A 23,739-nucleotide genomic window follows, 5' to 3' on the forward strand; every position below is an offset into this window, starting at 1 on the left:
ACTTGAACCCGGGAGGTGGGGAGGTTGCAGTGAACAGAGACCACGCCACTGTACTCCAACCTGGGCAACAGAGCAAGACTCCATCTCAAAAAAAAAAAAAAAAAAAGAAAAGAAAAAATAAAATAAAACCAGAGTAAGTCTATATCCCCATACATTTATTTTATTTTATTTGAGATGGAGTCTCGCCCTGTCGCCCAGGCTGAGTGCAATTGTGCGATCTTTGCTCACTGCAACCTCTACCTCCTGGGTTCAAGCGATTCTCCTGCCTCAGTATCCCAACTCACTGGGATTACAGGCACCTGCCACCACGCCCAGCTAATGTTTGTATTTTTAGTAGAGACGGGGTTTCACCATGTTGGCCAGGCTGGTCTCAAACTCCTGACCTCCTGATTCACCCACCTCAGCCACCCAAAGTGCTGGGATAATAGGCGTGAGCCACCGCGCCCGGCCAGTTTTTTTTAAAATAGAGACACGGTCTTGCTCTGTTGCCTAGGCTGGTGTCAAGGGATCCTCCTACTTTGGCCTCCCAAAGTGCTGGGATCACAGGCATGAGCCACCATACAGCCCCCTACACAGTTCTTGATTATTGATTATTGTTTATTTATTTGTTTATTTATTTATCTAGAGAGAGGTCTGGCTATTTTGACTAGGTGTTCAACTCTTGGCCTGAAGCAATTCTCCCACCTCGGCCTCACAAAATGTTTGGATTATCGGTGTGGCCAGCTCTTTTGTTTTTTGAGACTGAGTCTGGCTCTGTCGCCCAGGCTGGAGTGCAATGGTGTGATCTTGGCTCACTGCAACCCCCACCTCCCGGGTTCAAGCAATTGTCCTGTCTCAGCCTCTCCAGTAGCTGGGATTATAGGTGCCCGCCACCATGCCCAGCTAATTTTTTTGTATTTGTAGTAGAGGTGGGATTTCACTATGTTAGCCAGGCTGGTCTCGAACTCCTGACATCAGGTGGTCTACCCACCTTGGCCTCCCAAAGTGTTGGGATTACAGGTGTGAGCCACTGCGCCCAGCCCAGCTCTTGATCTTTTTTTTTTTTTTTTTTTTTTTTTGAGACGGAGTCTCGCTCTGTCACCGGGGCTGGAGCGCAGTGGCCGGATCTCAGCTCACTGCAAGCTCCGCCTCCCGGGTTTATGCCATTCTCCTGCCTCAGCCTCCTGTGTAGCTGGGACTACAGGCGCCCGCCACCTCGCCTGGCTAGTTTTTTGTATTTTTTTAGTAGAGACGGGGTTTCACTGTGTTCGCCAGGATGGTCTCGATCTCCTGACCTCGTGATCCGCCCGTTTCGGCCTCCCAAAGTGCTGGGATTACAGGCTTGAGCCACCGCGCCCGGCCCCAGTTCTTGATCTTAATTGAAATTATCTTAGTGTTTAACTGTTTAGGAAAATTGGTATTTCATTATCAGTCTATTAATGTTTTAATTAAAGTGTGTGTGTGTGTTTTAAGGAAATGGCTACTGAAATTTAATCAAATTCCTTTCAGCATCTGTTGATATGATACATAATTTTTCTAAACTTAATGTATTGAATTAGGTTGATAGATTGTCTGCTATTAAAACCAACTTTGGGCTGGGCGTGGTGGCTCATGCTTGTAATCCCAGCATTTTGGGAGGCCGAGGTGTGCGAATCACCTGAGGTCAGGAGTTCCAGGTTAGCTGGTGACATAGTGAAATCCTGTCTCTACTAAAAATACAAAAATTAACCAGGCATGGTGGTGTGCACCTGTAGTCCCAGCTACCTGGGAGGCTGAGGCAGGAGAATCGCTTGAACCGGGAGGCAGAGATCACGCCACTGCACTCCATCCTGGGCGACAGAGCGACACTCCATCTCAAAAAAAAAAAAAGAAAAAGAAAAAGAAAAAAAACCCCACACACACAAATGAATAAATTTAAGTTTAATTTTAAAATTAAAATTTAAAAATTGTAAATGTGTTTCACAGTATTTTATTTTATTAAAATAGAAATGGGCCGGGCGCGGTGGCTCACACCTGTAATCCCAGCACTTTGGGAGGCCGAGGCGGGCGGATCACAAGGTCAGGAGATCGAGACCACGGTGAAACCCCGTCTCTACTAAAAATACAAAAAATTAGCCGGGCGCGGTTGTGGGCGCCTGTAGTCCCAGCTACTCGGGAGGCTGAGGCAGGAGAATGGCGTGAACCCGGGAGGCGGAGCTTGCAGTGAGCTGAGATCCGGCCACTGCACTCCAGCCTGGGCGACAGAGCGAGACTCCGTCTCAAAAAAAAAAAAAAAAAAAAAATAGAAATGGGGTGTTGCTATATTGCCTAGGCTGATCTGAAACTCTTGGACTCAAGCTATCCTCCTGCTTTAGCCTCCCAGTGTGCTGGGATTACTGGTATATTTTTAATTTTTAGGATGCATACTAGGTCCCTTTCTTTTCTTTTTAACGATGAAAGCATTTAAGGCTATTCAATCTCCTCAGGGTATGAATTTTAGATTTGGAGAACTCATGTTCCTAAAATGAGGGGGAAATGTTTTTTTTTTTCTTTCTTTTGTTTTTTCTTTTTGAGGTGGAGTCTTGCCCTGTTGCCCAGGCTGGAGTGCAATGGCAGGATCTCGGCTCACTGCAACCTCCACTACTCTTGTTGCCCAGGCTGGAGGCAATGGCAGGATCTCGGCTCACTGCAACCTTCACCTCCGAGTTCAAGCAATTCTCCTGCTTCAGCCTCCCGAGTAGATGAGCTGACAGGCGTGCACCACTGTGCCCAGCTAATTTTGTACTTTTAGTAGAGACGGGGTTTCATCATGTTGGTCAGGCTGGTCTCCCAGCTCCTGACCTCAGGTGATCCTGAGGCCTGCCTTGGCCTCCCACAGTGTTGGGATTACAGGTGTGAGCCACCGCGCGCGGCCGTAATTCTCAATCCGGCAATCTATCAGCTCACGAAGAGTTTGGCAGAGTCAGAATGGATCTGAAGCAGCACAGCAGAAATGAAAACAGAGCTAGGGACATAATCTAGGAAAAGGCTGGGACTGAAAGGGTGGAGGACGGTTGTCAAAAATGGAGATTTTCTGTTTACTTGAAATCTGCAGAGTAGATCCAAGTGTAGTCATAGGTGAACACATGTGCGCACACGCAAATGGTAACTATGTGTGATGATGGACATGCTAATTAATTTGATTGTGGTAATGATTTCACAATATACCCCGATATCAAATCATCACACTACAAGGCCGGGCGTAGTGGCTCACGCCTGTAATCCCAGCACTTTGGGAGGCCGAGACGGGCGGATCACGAGGTCAGGAGATCAAGACCATCCTGGCGAACACGGTGAAACCCCGTCTCTACTAAAAATACAAAAAACTAGCTGGGAGCGGTGGCGGCGCCTGTAGTCCCAGCTACTCGGGAGGCTGAGGCAGGAGAATGGCGGGAACCCGGGAGGTGGAGCTTGTAGTGAGCTGAGATCGCGCCACTGCACTCCAGCCTGGGCAACACAGCGAGACTCCGTCTCAAAACAAAAAAAAAAAACAAACAAAAAAAAACAAATCATCACACTATATACCTTGAATGTATGCAATTTTGGGGGGTCAATTATGCCCCAATAAAGCCTAAAAAAAAAAAAAAGAAAAAGGAAGCTCATCAAGGTGACCTGTCTACAGAGGCAAGCGGAGGGACTGAGCTTCAGGAAGTCTAGTTTGCCTGCTGGGTAGGGACAGATGTTTAAGTTAAAAGTCTCTGAAAGAGGCAGATGTGGATCTCCTGGGGACAGTGTTTGACATTCCCTGCTAAGAAAGAGAAAAAAAAAGGTGATCTCGAGGTCAGGAAGGCTGGTCACTTCAAAGCTGTCTGGGATCCTTGGGGCAAGGCAAGGGGCTGGCACCTTCAGCTGATTGATGAGCTGAGAGGCTAGTGGCCCCAGAAGCACCCCTGGACAGTAGCACCCTCTGGACCCTAGCACCCGTCTCCACCACCAGGGAGGAGGAAGGACAAGCCATGTCTGACCGCCCCTCCAAGCACTGGCTCAGACAGCAGTGGGTGATGGGGAAGAGGCTGCCTGCCTCCAGCCCCCCTCCCTGGGAGCCAGCAGCCCTGAGGAGCATGGGCAGGCGATACTGAGCTCCTCAACCCGACTCTCCTCCCTATCCCAAGAAGCCCTTTGAAAGGTTTTCCTGGCAGAGTTTAAAGCTTCAATTCATTCAACCACCTGGCATGAGGCCCAGGATGAGGGGATGCTGGGAAGGCCCTAGCCCCACACCCCTACTCTTACCTTAGCTGCCCCCACTTTCCTGGGACCCTGGCTAGCAGGCCTCCTACTGGGCTCTCTCTATCCAGTAGCACCCACCCCTGTTCCCCTTGGGAACCCAGGTATCCTGCCACTTTCTAGTGGAGCAGATGGCCACCCTGGAGGCTCAGGCTTGCTAAATCAGACATTTAAATCCCGTAATCCTTGGTGAGAGGCTGCCGAGGGGGGAGGTAGTCCAATCCTAGAAGCAGGGGAGGGAGAGAACCTTGTGCCAGCCGTGGCCGGAGGGGAGGAGGGACAGTTGGTTCCTGAGTTATGAATGGAGCCACCCCCCTCCCTTGTTGTCATGCAGCCCGCAGACTGACCCAGTCTCCAGCCTTTGTTCCCCTCCCGGAACCCGGGCCCTGGGCCCCCCAGCCCACACTCCTTGCACACTCAGGTTGCTGCTTCCCAGCACCTCGTCACTCACCCCTGCACCTGCTGACCCTGGTAGCCTGCACTGGCATTCACTCCTCAGACACACAGGTGGCAGCAAAGTTTTATTGTAAAATAAGAGATCGGTATAAAAATTGGATATAAAAAGGGAGGAGGGGAAGGGTGGGGTGAAAATGCAGACGTGCTTGCAGAATGTAAAAGAGGTTGACCCTTCCGGCTGGACGTGGTGGCTCCCACTTGTAATCCCAGAACTCTGGGAGGCTGAGGCAGGTGGATCACCTGAGCCCAGGAGTTTGAGACCAGCCTGGGCAACATTGTGAGACCCCATCTCTACCAAACATGCAAAAATTGGCTGGCCATGGTGGCATGAACCTGTGGTCCCAGCTACTCCGGAGGCTGAGGCAGGACTGCTTGAGCCGGGGAGGCAAAGGCTGCAGTGAGCCAAGATCACGCCACTCCACTTCAGCCTGGGCAACACAGTGAGACCCAGTCTCAAAGAAAAAAAAAAAAAAAAAAAAAAAGAAAAGAAATTGACCCTGAGCATAAAACAAGTCTTGGTGGATCCAGATCATCATAGACAAGAGATGAAATCCTCCAGGGTGTGGGATGGGGTGAGATTTCCTTTTAGGTGCTAAGGTTCACCAACAGGTTCTCAGACAAGGGTTTGGCCGGGCCAACAGGGACTTGGCAACTCCCTCTACCTAACAGCTGCCCAGCTGTAGAAACTACCAACCCACCGACCGACAGGGAGAGGGAACGAGCACCCTCAAGGGGGTCAAGTTCTAGACCCCATGTAATAAAAGGTGGTTTCAAGGCCAGATGTACATTATTTCATTAACCCTCACAACGCACTCTGTGAGGTAGGTGCAAATGCCAGCATTTCATAGATATGGGCCTTGAAGTTAGAGGAAATTCAACAGTGAGGGACAGCTTCCCTGGTTAGTACGGTGAAGTGGGGTGCCACCTAGAATATGGCTGATTGTAAACTAACCCTTACCTGCAAGAACATTTCTTACATCTCCCAAACATCCCTCACAGTAAAAACCTTAAAATCTAAGCTGGTTATGTCCTACCCCCCATCCTCCTCCCCACAACAAAACACCAGTGCAGGCCAACTTGTTCAGTCGAGCCCCGGGACAAAGCAAACGGAACTCCTGGGTGCTCCTGATGCACACCTATTGCAAGCAAGGGTTTAAAGACCCAGAACTCAAAATGGCAGGGGAGGGATGGGGGTGGGAGGCTCAGTGGGGGAACAAGAAGCTGAGAATGTCAGTCTGAGTCAGGCCCCTCTGTCTTGAACATGAATTTTTTATGGCGGGAGGTAGATTGCCCCTTCTTGGACTTCAGGTGGCTGTAGGAGACAGAAGCAGGGAGGAGAGACGACATCACATGAGTGAGAGGGTCTGTGCCCCTTTTCCCTGACCAATGCGTTGAAGGGCCTAAGACTGGGACAAGGGGAATTCAAATCAAGATGATGGCCACACCTCAGGCAAATGTTTACTGAGCACCTCAGAGTATTGGCGTGTATTAGACTCATCATCTTCCCTTACCCCATTTTATTTTATTTTTTTAGTTTTTTTGAGATGGAGTTTCACTCTTGTTGCCCAGGCTGGAGTGCAATGGCGGGGTCTCGGCTCACCGCAACCTCCGCCTCCCGGGTTCAAGTGATTCTCCTGCCTCAGCCTCCCGAGTAGCTGGGATTACAAGCATGCGCCACCACGCTCGACTAATTTTGTATTTTTAGTAGAGACGGGGTTTCTCCATGTTGGTCAGGCTGGGCTCAAACTCCAGACCTCAGGTGATCCACCCGTCTCGGCCTCCCAGAGAGCTGGGATTACAGGCGTGAGTCACTGCGCCTGGCCCCTTTACCCCATTTTATAGATAAGGAAACTGAGTCTGACTGGGGTCACCTAGGACCTGCCGGTGCATGGCAGGGCTGAGTATATGACCTGAAACTCTGGCTCTACTCAACATTACACAATTATGAGGCCCCTCCTTGAGACCCTCCAGCTCTGGGCTCGGAGATGCTGAGAATGGCAAAGAACTATCCACACATCCACACTTGTCCCTGGGTTTGGAGGTTCTGTGGATACACTGAAGCAAGAATGTGGTTATAGGATTCAACTGGAGGAAGACTAAAAAACTGTGCAGGGCTGGGACCCAGTGAGATGGGGTCAGCTGCCTTTGACCATGAAGGCAGGATGAGAATGGAATCCTATGGCTTCCAACATAGGGGGGCAGGGGAGTAGGGCCAGGAACGGGCTGAGGTCACTCACCTGGAGTGAGCCCTGCTCCCCGCTGGCTCTTTCCCAGCCTGGGCATCCTTGAGTTCCAAGGCCTCATTCAGCTCTCGGAACATCTCGAAGCGCTCACGCCCACGGATCTGCAGCCAGAGAGGAGGGGGAGAAATAAATATACACACAGTACCTGAGCTAAAAGATGGTTCAACCTACAATTGTTTGACTTTATGATGGTACAAAAGCAACATGCATTTAGTAGAAACTGTACTTCAAGTATCTATACAGCTGACTTTTAAAAACTTTATTTATTGGCCGGGCGCGGTGGCTCATGCCTGTAATCCCAGCACTTTGGGAGGCCGAGGCGGGCGGATCATAAGGTCAGAAGATCGAGACCACGGTGAAACCCCGTCTCTACTAAAAATACAAAAAATTAGCCAGTCGCGGTAGTGGGCGCCTGTAGTCCCAGCTACTTAGGAGGCTGAGGCAGGATAATGGCGTGAACCCGGGAGGCGAAGCTCGCAGTGAGCCGAGATCGCGCCACTGTACTCCAGCCTGGGGGACACAGCGAGACTCCGTCTCAAAAAAAAAAAAACTTTATTTATTTATTTATTTATTTATTTTTGAGATGGAGTCTTGCTCTGCCGCCCAGGCTGGAGTGCAATGACGCAATCTCAGCTCATTGCAATCTCCGCCTCCTGGGTTCAAGTGATTCTTGTACCTCAGCCTCCCGAGTAGCTGGGACTACAGGTGTGTGCCACCACACCCGGCTAATTTTTGTGTTTTTAGTAGACGGGGCTTCACCATGTTAGCCAGGCTGGTTTCCAACTCCTGATGTCAGGTGATCCACCCACCTCCGCCTCCCAGAGTGGTGGGATTACAGATGGGAGCCACCGTGCCCGGCCTTTTTTTTTTTTTTTTTTTAATTTTTTTTTTTTGAGACGGAGTCTCGCTCTGTCGCCCAGGCTGGAGTGCAGTGGCCGGATCTCAGCTCACTGCAAGCTCCGCCTCCCGGGTTCACGCCATTCTCCTGCCTCAGCCTCCCGAGTAGCTGGGACTACAGGCGCCCGCCACCACGCCCAGCTAGTTTTTTATATTTTTTAGTAGAGACGGGGTTTCACCATGTTAGCCAGGATGGTCTTGATCTCCTGACCTCGTGATCCGCCCATCTCGGCCTCCCAAAGTGCTGGGATTACAGGCTTGAGCCACCGCGCCTGGCCACCCGGCCCTTTTTTAGATTTTAGAGATGATGTCTTGCTATGTTGTTCAGGCTGGACTCAAACTCTTGGGCTCAAGTGATCCTCCTGCCTTAGCCTCTCAAGTGACTGGGACTAGAGGTGCAAGCAACTGTGCCTCGTTTCTTTTCTTTTTTTTTTTGAGACAGAGTCTCACTCTATTGCCTAGGCTGGAGTGCAGTGGAGCCATCTCAGCTCACTGCTACTCCACCTCCTGGTTCAAGCGATTCTCCTGCCTCAGCCTCTCAAGTAGCTGAGATTACAGGCACCCGCCATCATGCCTGGTTAATTTTTGTATTTTAGTAGAGATGGGGTTTCACCATGTTGGTCAGACTGGTCTCGATCTCCTGATCTCGTGATCCACCCGCCTTGGCCTCCCAAAGTGCTAGGATTACAGGTGTGAGCCACCGTGCCTGGCCTTTTCTGAGTCTCGCTCTGTGCCCAGGCTGTGCCCGGCCCAACTGTGCCTCCTTTCATGCAACCATGCTGTTTCCCACTTTCAGTAACAATATTCAATAAATCACATGAGATATACAACACTACTATAAAATAGGCTTTGTGTTAGATGACTTTGCCCAACTGTAGGGTAACTTAAATGTTCTGAACATGTTTCAACTAAGCTAGGGCTGAGTGTGGTAGCTCGTGCCTGTAATCCCAGTACTTGGGGAGGCTGAGGTGGATACCAGCATGGGCAACATAGCAAGACCTTAACTTCACAGAAAATAAAAAATTAGCTGGGTGTCGTGGCATGTGCCTGTAGTCCTAGCTACTTGGGGGGCTGAAATCACTGAAGCCCGGGGAGGTCAAGGCTGCAGTGAGCTGAGATCGTGCCACTGCACTCTAGCCTGAATGAGAGAGACAGACTCTGTCTTAAAATAAATAAATAAATAAATAATAAAAATTAGCTGGGCATGGTGGCTTACACCTGTAATCCCAGCACTTTGGGAGGCCAAGGCGGGCGGATCACATGGTCAGGAGTTTGAGACCAGCCTGGCCAACATAGTGAAACCCCATCTCTACTAAAAATACAAAAATTAGCCGGGTGTGGCGGCAGGCGCTTGTAGTCCCAGCTACTCAGTAGCCTGAGGCACGAGAATCGCTTGAACCCGGGAGGCAGAGGTTGCAGTGAGCTGAGATTGTGCCACTGCACTCCAGCCTGGGCAACAGAGTGAGACTCCGTCTCAAAAAAATAATAAAAAAAAAAAAAAAAAAAAAAAAAAATTAGGCAGGCATGATGGTGTGGGCCTATAGTTCCAGCGACTTGGGAGGCTGAGCTGGGAGGATGGATGGAGCCTGGGAGGTGGAGGCTACAGTGAGCTGTGACTGCACTACTGCACTCTATCCAGTCTGGGTGACTGAGCAAGACCTTGTCTCAAAAAAGTAGGCTAGAGACCAGCCTGGGCACTACAATGAGACCCTATCTCGACAAAAAATTTAAAAAATTAGCTGGGTGTGGTGGTGTACGCCTGTGGTCCTAGCTACTGGGGAGGCAGAGGTGGCGGGATTGCTTGAGCCCAGGAGTTCGAGGGTATAATGAGCTATGATCACATCACTGTAATCCAGCCTGGGCAACAGAGCAAGATGCTGTCTCCATTAAAAATAAAGTAAAAGTAGACTAAAAAAAGCAGGCCGGGTACAGTGGCTCACGCCTGTAATCTCAGCACTTTGGGAGGCCGAGGCAGGTGGATCACAAGGTCAGGAGTTCGAGACCAGCCTGGCCAACATGGTGAAACCTCATCTCTACTAAAAAAAACCCAAAAAACAAAAAAAACCCCAAAAATCAGCTGGGTGTGGTGGCGGGTGCCTGTAATCCCAGCTACTCAGTAGGCTGAGGCAGGAGAATCGCTTGAACCTGGGAGGCAGAGGTTGCAGTGAGCCGAGATCCCGCCACTGCACTCCAGCCCAGGCGACAGAGTGAGACTTCGTCTCAAAAAAAAAAAAAAAAAGTAGGCTAGGCTAAGCTATGATGTTCCTTAGATTAGGTGTATTAAATCCATTTTCAACTTACAATATTTTCAACTTACGACGAGTTTATCAGGAAGTAACACCATCGTAAGTCAAGTAGCATCTGTATCAGGCAAAGTCATAGAACCATTTTCATGCTCTCTTTAACAATTTTCTTTTTGAAAGGTGGTCTGGTCCTTTAAAATATATATTATGGTATAAGTTGGTGTTCTGATGTTAGTTAGGTACAACCAGGAGCCATTGTCTTTGAGGCATCACTGCCCCCTGATGGCAAATGCCCCAATTGCAGGTACAGCAGTCAAGAAGAAAATGGCATTTTGAGTGTTAGACTAGAAACTTTCCACTTGATAAGAGGTCCCAAGACTTTAGTACCTGAAGGGTGAAATATTCTCCATCCAGTGGTTTCTTCTTTGGCTGGGGAGAGGAGCTGGTGTTGTTGGGCAGTGCTAGGAAAGAGGCAAGGAAAGGTGATAAAAGTGAATCTGGGGCATAACTGCACCCTTGGTCTTCTCCACCGCTTCTTGTCCTGCTTGCTTACCTCGCTTAGTGCTCCCAGGGGGCAGCTGGTGGCAAGGCTCCCCTTTCTTGCGGAAATTCTCTTCCTCTGTGCGCCGGTCTCTCCCAGGACAGGCACAAACTCGCACCTCAAAGCTGTTCCGTCCCAGTAGATTACCACTACTCAGGATAGGAAGAGAGAAGCAGGAGGCAGTAAGGAAATCACGTCCTACCTGTCCCATTTAAAAAAACAGGCTCCATCTACTCCCAACCACCCTTGTCCTTTCTGGAGCCTAAGCTCCAGCTCTAGGTAGGTGGACGAGAAGTCACAGGTAACGGGTCCCAAAGCCAGAGAAAAGAAAACCGAGTGGGAACAGTAAGGAGATTCCCCACTGGCGATGTGATGAGAGGCGGATGGGTAGTAGTATGGTAGAAATCAGTAAGAGGTGGGCCCAGGGGTCAGAGGCAAGCAGAGGCTGGGGCACAGCAGGCCAGTGTGCAGGGTGGCACATGGCTTCTGACCTGGAGTCTTCCAGTGTGATAATGGTAAGGATGGGCCTCCGGTTCATGCCGCCCATGCAGGAACTGTTACACATGTAGTTGTAGTGGATGGTGGTACAGTCAGAGCCAACCTAGGAGAAAACATAGGCCCAAGATGAGGCCAGTGGGCCCTGGGGAGACCTGTGGCAAGCAGGGGAGGCCTTTTTTTTTTTTTTGAGACAGGGTCTCGCTGCGTCGCCCAGGCTGGAGTGTAGTGGCACGATCTCAGCTCACTGCAAGCTCCGCCTCCCGGGTTCACGCCATTCTCCTGCCTCAGCCTCCCAAGTAGCTGGGACTACAGGCACCCGCCACCACGCCTGGCTAGTTTTTTGTATTTTTTAGTAGAGACGGGGTTTCACCGTGTTAGCCAGGATGGTCTTGATCTCCTGACCTCGTGATCCGCCCGCCTCGGCCTCCCAGAGTGCTGGGATTACAGGCACGAGCCACCGCACCCGGCCGAGCAGGGGAGGCCCTTAGCCTCTGTAAGCTTCAGTCTTTTCAACTGTGCAATGGGTGAACCCATTTACTCTGCACATCTCATGGAGTTATGGGGAGGTCAAATAAGCAGGAGAAAGCCCCCCTGCTGCTCACCCGGAGGGCCACTGACAACCGCCCTTACCCCCTCCTCCCGGAGACCCCAGTTGCAAACCAGACCTCAGGCGGCTCATAGGGCACCACCACACTATGTCGAAAAGTGTTTCTGTCATCCGAATACTCCACACGCAAATTTCCTTCCACTCGGATAAGGTGCTGAGGAGGGGCCAGTCCTAAGAGAAATCAGTGAGGAATCAGAGGTCTGGGGACCCTGGGCAACCAGCCCTGTCGTCTCTCCAGTCCCAGCTGCTCACCATCGCTGTCTGAGCAGCGCTCATGGTGGGGGCAGCGCCTCACGACCTCCGTCATGTGCTGTGACTGCTTGTAGATGGCCATGGCGCGGACGCGGCTGCCGGGTGGGGGTGTGGAATCAACCCATAGCTGCACGGGGCAGGTCTTGGCCAGCTGGCAAAACATCTTGTTGAGGTCAGGGGAGTACTGTAGGAAGAGGAAGGACACAGAGTTGAAAGTCAGGGCACAAGTGAACAAATAAAGCAACCGGAAGAGGGCAGCAAAGAAACAAATATGCGTAAGCACCTCCTGCAACCCACTAGGCAGCTAGAGAGTTGGCGTCTACACCTCAGGAGCTTTTCTGTTTTTTTTTTGAGATAGGATCTTGCTCTGTCACCCAGGCTAGAGCACAGTGGCATGATCATGGCTCACTGCAGCCTCCATCTCCTAGGCTCAAGTGATCTTCCCACCTCAGCCTCCTGAGTGGCTGGGACTATAGGTATGCACCACCTTGCCTGGCTAATTTTTTGTATTTTTTTGTAGAGACGAGGTTTCACCATGTTACCCAGGCTGGTCTTGAACTCCTGGGCTCAGGTGATCTGCCCGCCTTGGCCTCTTTGAGAGTGCTGGGATTGCAGGCATGAGCCACCATGCCTGGTCAGGAGGTTATTTTCAAAAGCCAAGGAATAAGCGTGGGTGAAGAAAAAGAAAAGTTCTGCATCCCCAGGAAAGAGGCTGAGGGTGTGATGGGATGGATAAAAGCCCAAATTCAAGGGGGAATATTCAACTTTGGGACAGGGGTCAGAGATCACAGGTTAAGTGGGTAAACTATAAAAAACACTGACAGGAAGCCAAAGGGTGAAGAGGAATCCCAAAGTTCCGAACAGAAGAAATGCAGGGGTATAGGGCCAGGCACTGAAGTCTCATGGAAGCCAGTCCCCAAGGCCACTGACCGTGCAAGTCACAGACTTGGCTGTTCCAGAATGCAGGAAGCCCAGACGGAAACCGTAGCTGCCATGGTAGGTTTTCTGGGAAGGGACAGAGGATGACAGGGGCCAGGAGGGGGCTGGTGCAGGGGCCGCCGGTGTAGGAGCTGCTGGTGTGGGGGCCATGGGGGGAGCAGCCTCTGACATTCTCGGAGCTTCATCTGGACCTGGGTCTTCAGTTAACCATTGTGCAAGATCGTCTGGAGACAGCATCAAATCATCCACTGCTTGGGACGGCAAGGGGGACTGTAGATGGGTGAAAGGAGTAGTCAGAGGATCAGGTCCCCAGCCCCCCGGCCCGCCAGGTCCCCAGCCCAACCCTTGTCCTTACCAGAACGTTGTTTTCAGGAAGTCTGAAAGACAAGAGCAAAAAGTCAGTCCCATGGATTTTTTGCTTCCCACAGGCCTCTGCTAGGGGGCTGGGGTTGGGGTGGGGACAGTGGGTCTGCCCCTCCCATGGATCTACTCACAGTTTCCATAGGTCTGAAAATGTTTCCTGACTCAGAGGGGGCTCGATGCTAGGATCTGACTGCGGCTCCTCCATGGCAGTGACCCGTAAGGCAGTCTGGCTGCTGCAAGGGGAAAAGTAGGGATCCAGCATGAGACACTTCCAACCCTGGGTCACCTGGGCCTGCGGAGAAGGAATCCCTTCCCTCAACACCATGCCAGAGTCTGAGGCAGCATAGCTTCCCGTGGAGTAGGAAAAGAATGGCTGCTTCACATCCTCTCTTCCAGTCTTTCACCACAACCCAAGCGCTCCTGCCCCACCCCTACCAGCCGTGCACTTCTTTGAGGAAAAGATAATCATGAGAGGGACTTCCAACCTTCCCACCACGAAATCCCCAAGACTACCTAAATGTGCACCCTATTCCCAACTCCCTTCCTGTATTTATTATTTATTTATTTTTTTGAGATGGAGTCTCGCTCTGTCACCTAGGCTGGAGTGCAATGGCATGATCTCAGCTCCCTGCAACCTCTACCCTCCAGGTTCAAGCCATTCTCCTGCCTCAGTCTCCCGAGTAGCTGGGATTCCAGTCAAGTGCCACCACACCCAGCTAACTTTTGTATTTTTTAGTAGAGACAGGGTTTCGCCATGTTGGCCAGGTTGGTCTCGAACTCCTGACCTCAGGTGATCCGCCCGCCTTGGCCTCCTAAAGTGCCAGGATTACAGGCGTGAGCCACCGCGCCCTGCTCCCACTTCCTGTTAACAAGGATGCAGTCATTCTCAGCCTGCAATCTCTGTGTGGGAAAAGACACCCCCTCGGCTCCCACCCTTCCCCACCTGATACCTGGCTCCGCTTCTTTGATTCCTTTCACTGCAAAGCTTCTGGAAGAACAACTGTCTCACCATTCACCTGGCCATTCTCTTGGGACACTCCTCAGCCCTGCGTTTACAAACCCCTCCCGAATGCCCCTTCTCAGCTTCTTTAATCTCATCTCTTACCAACCACTCCCTCTTCCCCAAAAGCTCTAGCTACACCGGCTGCCCTTCTCTGCTAATCAACTGGTGGTCCTGGCCAGCCGGAACACAGGGGTAGGCTCCTTCCCACGCAGACTTCAAGTCATCCTACTTTAATTCACATCACCTTATTTGCATTCTCATAGCACTTACATTGTCTAATACTTTTCCTTATTTATTTCATCTGTTTCCTCTAATAGCATATACACTTCCTAAGGGCAGGGCAGTGATCTATCTCGTTGTCTTGCTGACCAAAGTATTAGATCACAATGCCTTGCACCTGCTTGGGCTCAATAAATGTAACACACGAGCCTGCTATATGAGAGGTCAAGGGAGCAAGAAGGAGCAAGGGGCAGCCCCTGTGTGGACCAGCATCTTGCACGAAGTTATGCAACTATCATCTCACCTTCTCCCTGACAAGCTTTCAAAGGCTTTGCCATGTTCTTTCTCTCTGTTTTTTTTTTTTTTTTTTTTATTGAGACAGAGTTTCGCTCTTTTCACCCAGGCTGCAGTGGTGCAATCTAGGCTCACTGCAACCTCTGCCTTCTGGTTTCAAGCGATTCTCCTCCCTCAGCCTACCGAGTAGCTGGGATTACAGGCGCCTGCCACCACGCCTGGCTAAATTTTTTGTATTTTTATTAGAGATAGGGTTTCACCACGTTGGCCGGGCTGGTGTCAAACTCCTGACCTTGTGATCCACCTGCCTCGGCCTTCCAAAGCGTTAGGATTACAGGTGTGAGCCACCGCACCCGGCCCGCCATGTTCTTTCTTTCTTTCTTTTTTTTTTTTTGAGGCAGGGTCTTGCTTTGTTGCCCAGGCTACGATGCAGTAGTGCAATCATGGCTTACTACAGCCTCAGACTCCTGGGCTCAGTGATTCTCCTGCCTCAGCCTCCCAAGTAGCTGGGACCACAGAGGACTGCCTGGCTAATTTTTTAGTTTTTTTTCTTTCTTTTTCTTTTTTGGAGATGGAGTCTCGCTGTGTCGCCCAGGCTGGAGTGTAGTGGTGCGATCTCGACTCACTGCAACCTCCACCTCCCAGGTTCAATAGATCCTCTTGCCTCAGCTTCCTGAGTAGCTGAGATTACAGGCGCCGACCACTGCGCCCAACTAATTTTTTGTATTTTTAGCAGAGATGGGGTTTTGCCATGTTGGCCAGGCTGGTTTCGAACTCCTGACCTCAGGTGATCCTCCCGCCTCCGCCTCCCAAAGTGCTGGGATTACAGGCGTGAGCCACCGTGCCCAGCCAATTTTTGAGTTTTTTTGTAGAGGCAGGGTTTCACTATGTTGCCCAGGCAGGATGCTCTCTTTCTTTTTTTTTTTGTTGAGTTTTTTTTTTTTTTCCAGGGATGCTATCTTTATGTCAAATTTGTCATCAGATTTGCTAAGAAACATGCCCGCTGAAAGTGTTCATTACACTTTTCTGTTTATTTATTTATTTATTTTTTGAGACAGAGTTTCGCTCTTGTTGCCCAGGCTGGAGTGCACTGGCATGATCTCGGCTAACTGCAACCTCCGCCTCCCGGGTTCAAGTGATTCTCCTGCCTCAGCCTCCCTAGTAGCTGGGATTACAGGCATGTGCCACCACGCCCAGCTAATTTTGTGTTTTTAGTAGAGAGGGGGTTTCTTCATATTGGTCAGGTTGGTCTCGAACTCCCGACCTCAGGTGATCTGCCCGCCTTGGCCTCCCAAAGTGCTGGGATTATAGGCATGAGCCACCGCGCCCAGCCCACTTTTCTGTTTTTTGCAGTGACAAAACATCCCCCTACCAAACAGCTCCTTTAATGCTAGGCTCTTATTTTATTTTATTTTTGAGACAGAGTCTCAGCTCTTGTTGCCCAGGCTGGAGTGCAGTGGCGCGACCTCTTCTCACTGCAACCTCTGCCTCCCGGATTCAAATGATTCTCCTGAGTAGCTGGGATTACAGGCCACCACACCTGGCTAATTTTGTATTTTTAGTAGAGACAGGGTTTCACCATGTTAGTCAGGCTGGTCTTGAACTCCCGACCTCAGGTGATCTGCCCGCCTCAGCCTCGTAAAGTGCTGGGATTACAAGCATGAACCACCAAGCGTGGCCTAGTACCCTGTGTATTATGGGAAATGTAAAGAGCTGAGGAAAGTGCTGGACACACAGTAAGAGCTCAATAAAGGTTAGCTGTTTCTGCAGTTGTTCTATATTATTATTCTAGAGAGAACTGTGTGATTGTTAGTGTGGATCTGTGGTACTGCCCCCACCCCCACTCCATTAATGCAAGTCCACCTCCTTCAGGGAACTATTCAGTCAACAGGTCAGGAGGTGCTGTCCTGAAATAGGGGGCCCAAAGTCTCAATCCCACTTGGAGGGACACATTTCCACACACAGGAGGTCTCTCTGTCTTCACCTCTCAAGTCTTCAGTAGCAACTAAAATCTCAGTGTTTTTCAAAGCAGGGCCTTTCCGGGGGTACCAGCATCAGAGGGCCAGGATACAAATGTGCCAAGCTGAATTAGGCCTTCCAAATGGCCAGGGAGCCAAAAGAAATGCAGGTACCCTTGGCTGGGTGGGAAGGCAATGAGCTCAACTGAGACTCCAAACAGGGGCAGGCCTGACCAGAATCATAACAGTGGCTGCTGGTATCAGCCCTGAAGGCCTATATGCCCGGTGATTCCCTAAACAACATAGTACGACAAGTACTTACATACACACTTGTATGTACATTAGCATTTTCATTGTATGGGGGTAATGTAAGTAATCTAGAGATAGTTCAAACTATATGGGAGAATATGTGTAGGTTAAATGCAAATACTATACCATCTTATATATGGGACTTAGACATCTGTGGGTTTGGTGTGTGAGGCGTCCCAGAACCAAGCCCCTACAGATAGAGGGATAACTGTATTGCCCTGTAACCTGCAACCTTGCTATATTTATTAGTTTTGGTAGCTTTTTATGGATTTCCCATTAGGGCTTTTTCTTTTGAGATGGAATTTCACTCTTTTTTTTGAGACAGAATCTCACTCTGTTGCCTGGCCTGGAGTGCAATGGCATGATCTCGGCTCACTGCAACCTCCACTTCCCAGGTTCAAGCAATTCTCCTGCCTCAGCCTTCTGAGTACCTGGGATTAGAGGTGCCTGTCACCATGCCTGGCTAATGTTTTGTATTTTTACTAGAGATGGGGTTTCACCATGTTGGCCAAGCTGGTCCAGATGAGCCACCTGCCTCAGCCTCTTAAAGTGCCAGGATTACAGGCATGAGCCACCACGCCCGGCCCCATTAGGACATGTATGTATAGAATCATACTGGCTGTGAATATAAGTTTTATTTCTTCCTTTCTAATCGTTATTTCTTTTTTCTTTCCTTTTTTTTTTCTTTGAGATGGAGTTTTGCTCTTGTCGCCCAGGCTGGAGTGCAATGGGATGATCTCGGCTCACTGCAACCTCTGCCTCTTGGGTTCAAGTTATTCTCCTGCCTCAGCCTCCCAAGTAGCTGGGACTACAGGCGCCCGCCACCACGCCCGGCTAATTTTTTTTGTATTTTCAGTAGAGACGGGGTTTCAGCATGTTAGCCAGGATGGTCTTGATCTCCTGACCTTGTGATCTGCCCGCCTCGGCCTCCCAAAGTGTTGGGATTATAGGCGTGAGCCACTGCGCCCGGCAGCATTGAGTTTTCTACCATTATGTATGCTGCTAGTGGAACTCTGATTGTGGATGCCCTGTTATCAAACCAGGTAAGTTTCCTTTCCCTAGTTTGCTAGTAGGTTGGTTTGTTTGTAATTATGCATATGTGTTGAATATCCTTAACTGCTTCTGCTGCATCTGTTGAAATGATCATAGGGTTATGTTTCAATTTGCTAATGTGGTGAATTACACAGACTGATTTTTTTTCCCCAGTAAAGACCAGCCTGGCTATGTTGCTCAGGCTGGTCTTGAAATCCTGGACTCTTTTTGAATGTTAAATCAACTACAATCCTGAGATAAACCTTGTTTGGTTAGAATGTATTTATGCTTTTACTTTTTCTTTTTTTGAGATGGAGTCTCACTTTGTTGCCCAGGCTGGAGTACAATGGTGTGATCCCAGCTGACTGCAACCTCCGCCTCCTGGGTTCAAGTGATTCTCCTGCCTCAGATTCCCAAGCAGCTGGGATTACAGGTGCCCACCACCATGCCCAGCTAATTTTTTTTTTTTTTTTTTTTTTTTTTGGAGACGGAGTCTTGCTCTGTCACCCAGGCTGGAGTGCAGTGGCCGGATCTCAGCTCACTGCAAGCTCCGCCTCCCGGGTTTACGCCGTTCTCCTGCCTCAGCCTCCCGAGTAGCTGGGACTACAGGCGCCCGTCACCGCGCCTGGCTAGTTTTTTGTATTTTTAGTAGAGACGGGGTTTCACCGTGTTAGCCAGGATGGTCTCGATCTCCTGACCTCATGATCCGCCCGCCTCGGCCTCCCAAAGTGCTGGGATTACAGGCTTGAGCCACCGCGCCCGGCCTCGCTAATTTTTTTTTTTTGAGACAAAGTCTTGCTCTGTCACCCAGGCTGGAGTGCAGTGGCATGAACTTGGCTCCCTGCAACCTCCGCCTCCCGGGTTCAAGCAATTCTGCCTCAGCCTCCTGAGTAGCTGGGATTACAGGCAGGTGCCACCACACCGGCTAATTTTTGTATTTTTAGTAGACACGGGGTTTCACCATGTTTGTCAGGCTTGTCTCGAACTCCTGACCTCGTGATCTGCCCACCTCAGCCTCCCAAAGTGCTGGGATTACAGGCGTGAGCCACCGTGCCCAGCCTAATTTTTGTATTTTTATTAAAAACGGCGTTTCACCATGTTGGTCAGGCTGGTCTCAAACTCCTGACCTCAAGTGATCCGCCTGCCTCGGCCTCCCAAAGTACTGGGATTACAGGCGTGAGTCACTGCGCCTGGCCTATTTATCCTTTTTTCTATATTACCAGGTTTGGTTTGCTAGAATTTGTTAGTTTTTGCATGTATATGCTAACAGGAATATTGGTCTAAATTTTCTTTTCTTGCAATGTCCTCGTTTGGTTTTGGTACCAGGATTATGTTGGCTTCAAAAACAAGTTGGGAAATGTTCCTCTATTTTCTTTTTCTTTTTTTTCTGAGACAGAGTCCCACTCTGTTGCCCAGGCTGGAGTACGGTGGCGCAATCTCGGCTCACTGCAACCTCTGCTTCCCAGATTCAAGTGATTCTTGTGCCTCAGCCTCCTGAGTAACTCGGATTACAGGTACGTGCCACCACGCCTAGCTAATTTTTGTATTTTTATTTTTTATTTTGAGACGGAGTCTTGCTCAGTCGCCCAGGCTGGAGTGCAGTGGCCAGATCTCAGCTCACTGCAAGCTCTGCCTCCTGGGTTTACGCCATTCTCCTGCCTCAGCCTCCCGAGTAGCTGGGACTACAGGTGCCGGCCACCTCGCCCGGCTAGTTTTTTGTATTTTTTAGTAGGGACAGGGTTTCACCGTGTTAGCCAGGATGGTCTCGATCTCCCGACCTCGTGATCCGCCCGTCTCGGCCTCCCAAAGTGCTGGGATTACAGGCTTGAGCCACCGCACCCGGCCTAATTTTTATATTTTTAGTAGAGATGGGGTTTCGACATGTTGGCCAGGCTGGTCTTGAACTCCCGACCTCAAGTGATTCCTGTCTCGGCGTACCAAAGTGCTGGGATTATAGGTATGAGTCACTGCGCCCAGTCTGTTCCTCTATTTTCTGAGGAGTTTGTGTAAGATGGGTACTGTTTCTTCCTCAAACGTTTAAAGAGAGCAAAGAACAGAGGAGATAAATAGAAAATAGCACTAAGAAGTCAGGCATGGTGGCTCACACCTGTAATCCCAGCACTTTGGGAGGCCGAGATGGGATGAAAGCTTGAGGCCAGCCATTTGAGACCAGCCTGGGCAACATAGTGAGATCCTGTCAATACAAAAAAATAAAACAGTTAGCTGGGTATGCTGGAGTAGTCCCGGCTACTTGTGAGGCTGAGGCTAGAGGACTGCTTGAGCCCAGGGGTTCAAGGCTGCAGTGAGCCTTGATTGTGCCATTGTACTCTAGCTTGGGCAACAGTGTGAGTCCCTGTCTCAAAAATTAAAAAAGAAAAAAAGAAAATAGCACTAAAATGGTAGCCCCATACTCCAACTGTACAATAATTAAAGTTAAAAGCATTCAGTAGAGAAAGGAAGCCTATTTCAACAAGTGGAGACAGAATACCTGGATTTCCATACAGGAAACATACCAGAGACTGACTTCTACACCTCACACCATAAACAATTCATTTTAAGAATTAATTAATGGCTCAAGGACGTTAGTGTAAAACTTACAACCATAAAGGTCCTAAAAGAAAATATAGTATCTTCATGATTCTGGGGTAAAAAAAAAAAAATGTCCTAAACAGGACAAGGCAAATACTGAACCTAAAAAAGACAAATCCACTCCTCTTAAGATACTGTAAACTCTGTAAAGCAAACAAATAGGCAAGCAACAGATCAGAAGAAAACATTCAGGACACATGTATCTGATAAAGGACTTGTATCCAAAATGTATAAAGCAGTCCCACAACTGAAGCATAAAAACAAACAAAAGACCAAAATAACAGGCAAGACTTGAAGAGCTACTTTACAAACAAAATACGAATGGCCAATAGGCACATGAAAAAATGCTGAACATCCTTAGTCAACAGAGAACTGTAAATTACAACCACAAGGATATACCACATTAGAAAGACTGACAATACCCAATGTCCGGAAGGCTGTGGCACAACCATAATAACTCCCACACCTTGCTAGTTGGAGTGTAAAATGGTACAACCGCTCTGGAAAACTCAGAGCTTCTGATAAAGTTCAAAATACATCTACTTTTTATTTCCAAACTCGCAATTCCCCTCCTAAGTACTTCTCCAAGAAACACAAAAACATATGATCACAAAAACAATTGTACAAGAATGTTTATAGCAGCTTTATTTCATAACCCCAAATGGAAACAACTCAAAAGGCCATCAAAAGAACGGATATACAATCGATGGGCTATACTAAATGAAAAGGAGCAAAATACTGATATATACAACTACATGAACGAATGTCAGACAGCACATTGAAGGACAGAAGCCGACAAAAAGGAGCACATAATGTATGATTTTTTTTTTTTGAGACAGAGTTTCGTTCTTGTCGCCCAGGCTGGAGTGCAGTGGCACGATCTTGGCTTACTGCAACTTCTGCCTCCCGGGTTCAAGCGATTCTCCTGCCTCAGCCTCCCGAATAGCTGGGATTACAGTCGCCCACCACGCCCAGTTAATTTTTGTATTTTTTAGTAGAGACGGGGCTTCACCATGTTGGCCAGGCTGGTCTGGAACTCCTATCCTCAAGTAATCCGCCTGCCTCAGCCTCCCAAAGTGCAGGCGTGAGCCACCGCGCCCAGCCTGATTCCATTTTATATGAAGTTCTCCAACAGGCAAAATGGTTATAGAGATCAAAATAAAGGTGGGGTCGGGAATCGACTGGGAAGAGGGGCGATGAAACGCTTCTGGGACGATGAAATGGGTCTCTGACTTGGTAGGCATCACGCAGTGGTTAGGGCCAAAACTCATCTTCCTGTACACTTGGTCTGTGCACTGCGCTGTGTGTAAATGCCACCTCGATTTAGGAAAAAGATGACGTATGTACGGCACAAAGTGCCCGGTACGCGGCAGGTGCATGGGGAGAAACTGCGGAATGAAACAACAGCGAGCTAAGAGATGGGTAACCGGCAGAAATGAATTCGAGTTCCGCCTCCTACCGGGAAGAACCGGCTCGGGTCGGAGGGCTGCACGGAGGACCACACGGACGCCTGCGGGCCCGCCCCTTCCGCTTCACGACGTTCGGCCTGCGTCTGGAACTGGAATGGCCTAGCCCAAAGCCAGATAACAGGTAGATTGTTTTTCCGACAGATTATCAAACGATCCATTATTGCACTCTTTCAAAATTTGATTATCAGACGTACCCATTCTTTTTTTTTTTCCTCCGGAAAGATGAGATGTACTCATTCTTGAAAATACCCCCCGGGCTTGCCTTCTGCACACTTCTTTCCCTCCCTGTCTCACGCCATGGTAGCGTCCGCCTAGGTTGCAGGCGACCCGCGGGGTGGGGCACACCATTCAAAGAAGGGGAGGGATTGAGGTTTGCATCAAAACAAATACCCCTGCCTTTGCAAAGGCCATAACCAAGTAATCCAGAAAAAAAAAGTGCGGGCGGAGAATAGCAGCCTCCCTCTGCAAGTAAAAGGAACCGGCCTAAAGGACATGTTTTCTCTCTCTCCTCCCCTCTCATCGGGTGAATAGTGAGCTGCTCCGGCAAAAAGAAACCGGAAATGCTGCTGCCAGAAGCAGAAATGTAAATGTGGAGCCAAACAATAACAGGGCTGCCGGCCCTCTCAGATTGAGATGGTCCTCCTCGGCCTGGCGGGCAAACCCCTCGTTTAGCATTTCTCACTTCCACGACTGACAGCCTTCAATTGGATTTTCTCCATCTAGCGGAGCCAAGGGCTGGCTGGAAAGATCGCTGCAGGAAGGACAAAGGTCCGGAAGTTGTGGGACCTTAGCAGCTTGGGCTCCCCGGATCACCTCCAAATGATCATTTCGGAATGGAGCCCGAGGTTTCACTAGAATGCCATGGGCTCTAAAATATACAGCCATGAGTTCTCAATGTTTCGAGATCCAAAAGTCTCAGATCTCAATGTTTTGTGCATCTTCTATTTCAGGGATTCCCTACGCCTAGCACCGGGTAGATGTGCAAAGGAGTACCCTTTAGGCCGGCTCAAGGTTCCCCAAAGCTCCACTTCTCTGCCTAGGCGTTCAACTTTGAGTTCGGATGGTCCTAACATCCCCACCATCTACACCCAGGTCTCCCAACAATGCAACTCCTATGTTGATCCCTCTAGCCAAGCTTCCATCCCACTCACCCCCAAACTCGCTAAGTCCCCACTGCCCCACCCCCAGCCCCAGCGATTCTCCCGAGCTGAAAATACACGGAGCCGATAGCCCGTGACTCAGAGAGGACTCATCAAGTTCAGTCAGGAGCTTACCCAATCCTCAGGGAAGCGTGTCACCGTCTTGGAAAGCACGCTCCCAGCCCGGACGCCAAGTGTTCCCGGAGCCCCGCAGCTACCTGCTGCCTGGATGGTGGCTCTAGACTTTTGAGAAGCTCAAAACTTTTAGCGCCAGTCGAGCACATGGGAGGGGAAAACCCCAATCCCATCAACCCCTGCGAGGTTCCTGGCACAAAGCTGGACAGTCGCCATGACAAGTAAGGGCAAGTAATCCGCCCGCTGGAGGAAGCAAAGGAAATGGAATTGGGGAGGAGGGTGCAGAGAGAGTCAGGATTCTTGCCGAACTGGTGCCGTAGATACTAACATTT

The 23,739-nt window shown here is 49.7% G+C and overlaps 1 protein-coding gene across 2 annotated transcripts; it reads right to left on the reverse strand.

The window, feature by feature from the left end:
* Window positions 1-4,729: 4,729 nt before the first annotated feature.
* Window positions 4,730-23,520, reverse strand: TP53 (tumor protein p53). Of its 2 annotated transcripts, none has more exons than XM_045375424.2 (11): window positions 23,408-23,520; window positions 13,392-13,490; window positions 13,253-13,274; window positions 12,889-13,167; window positions 11,959-12,142; window positions 11,765-11,877; window positions 11,093-11,202; window positions 10,614-10,750; window positions 10,448-10,521; window positions 6,915-7,021; window positions 4,730-5,989 (listed from the first exon to the last, which is right to left on the reverse strand). In XM_045375424.2, exons 2-11 carry the CDS (start codon window positions 13,463-13,465, stop codon window positions 5,908-5,910), a joined length of 1,182 nt encoding a protein of 393 aa, XP_045231359.1. In that variant the 5' UTR covers window positions 13,466-13,490; window positions 23,408-23,520; the 3' UTR covers window positions 4,730-5,907. The 2 variants fall into 2 exon arrangements, with proteins under 2 accessions (XP_045231359.1, XP_005582844.1); XM_005582787.4 differs by having other exon boundaries at window positions 13,392-13,493.
* Window positions 23,521-23,739: the final 219 nt, after the last annotated feature.

Source organism: Macaca fascicularis, chromosome 16, assembly GCF_037993035.2.
Source record: "Macaca fascicularis isolate 582-1 chromosome 16, T2T-MFA8v1.1".
Lineage (NCBI taxonomy): Eukaryota > Metazoa > Chordata > Mammalia > Primates > Cercopithecidae > Macaca > Macaca fascicularis.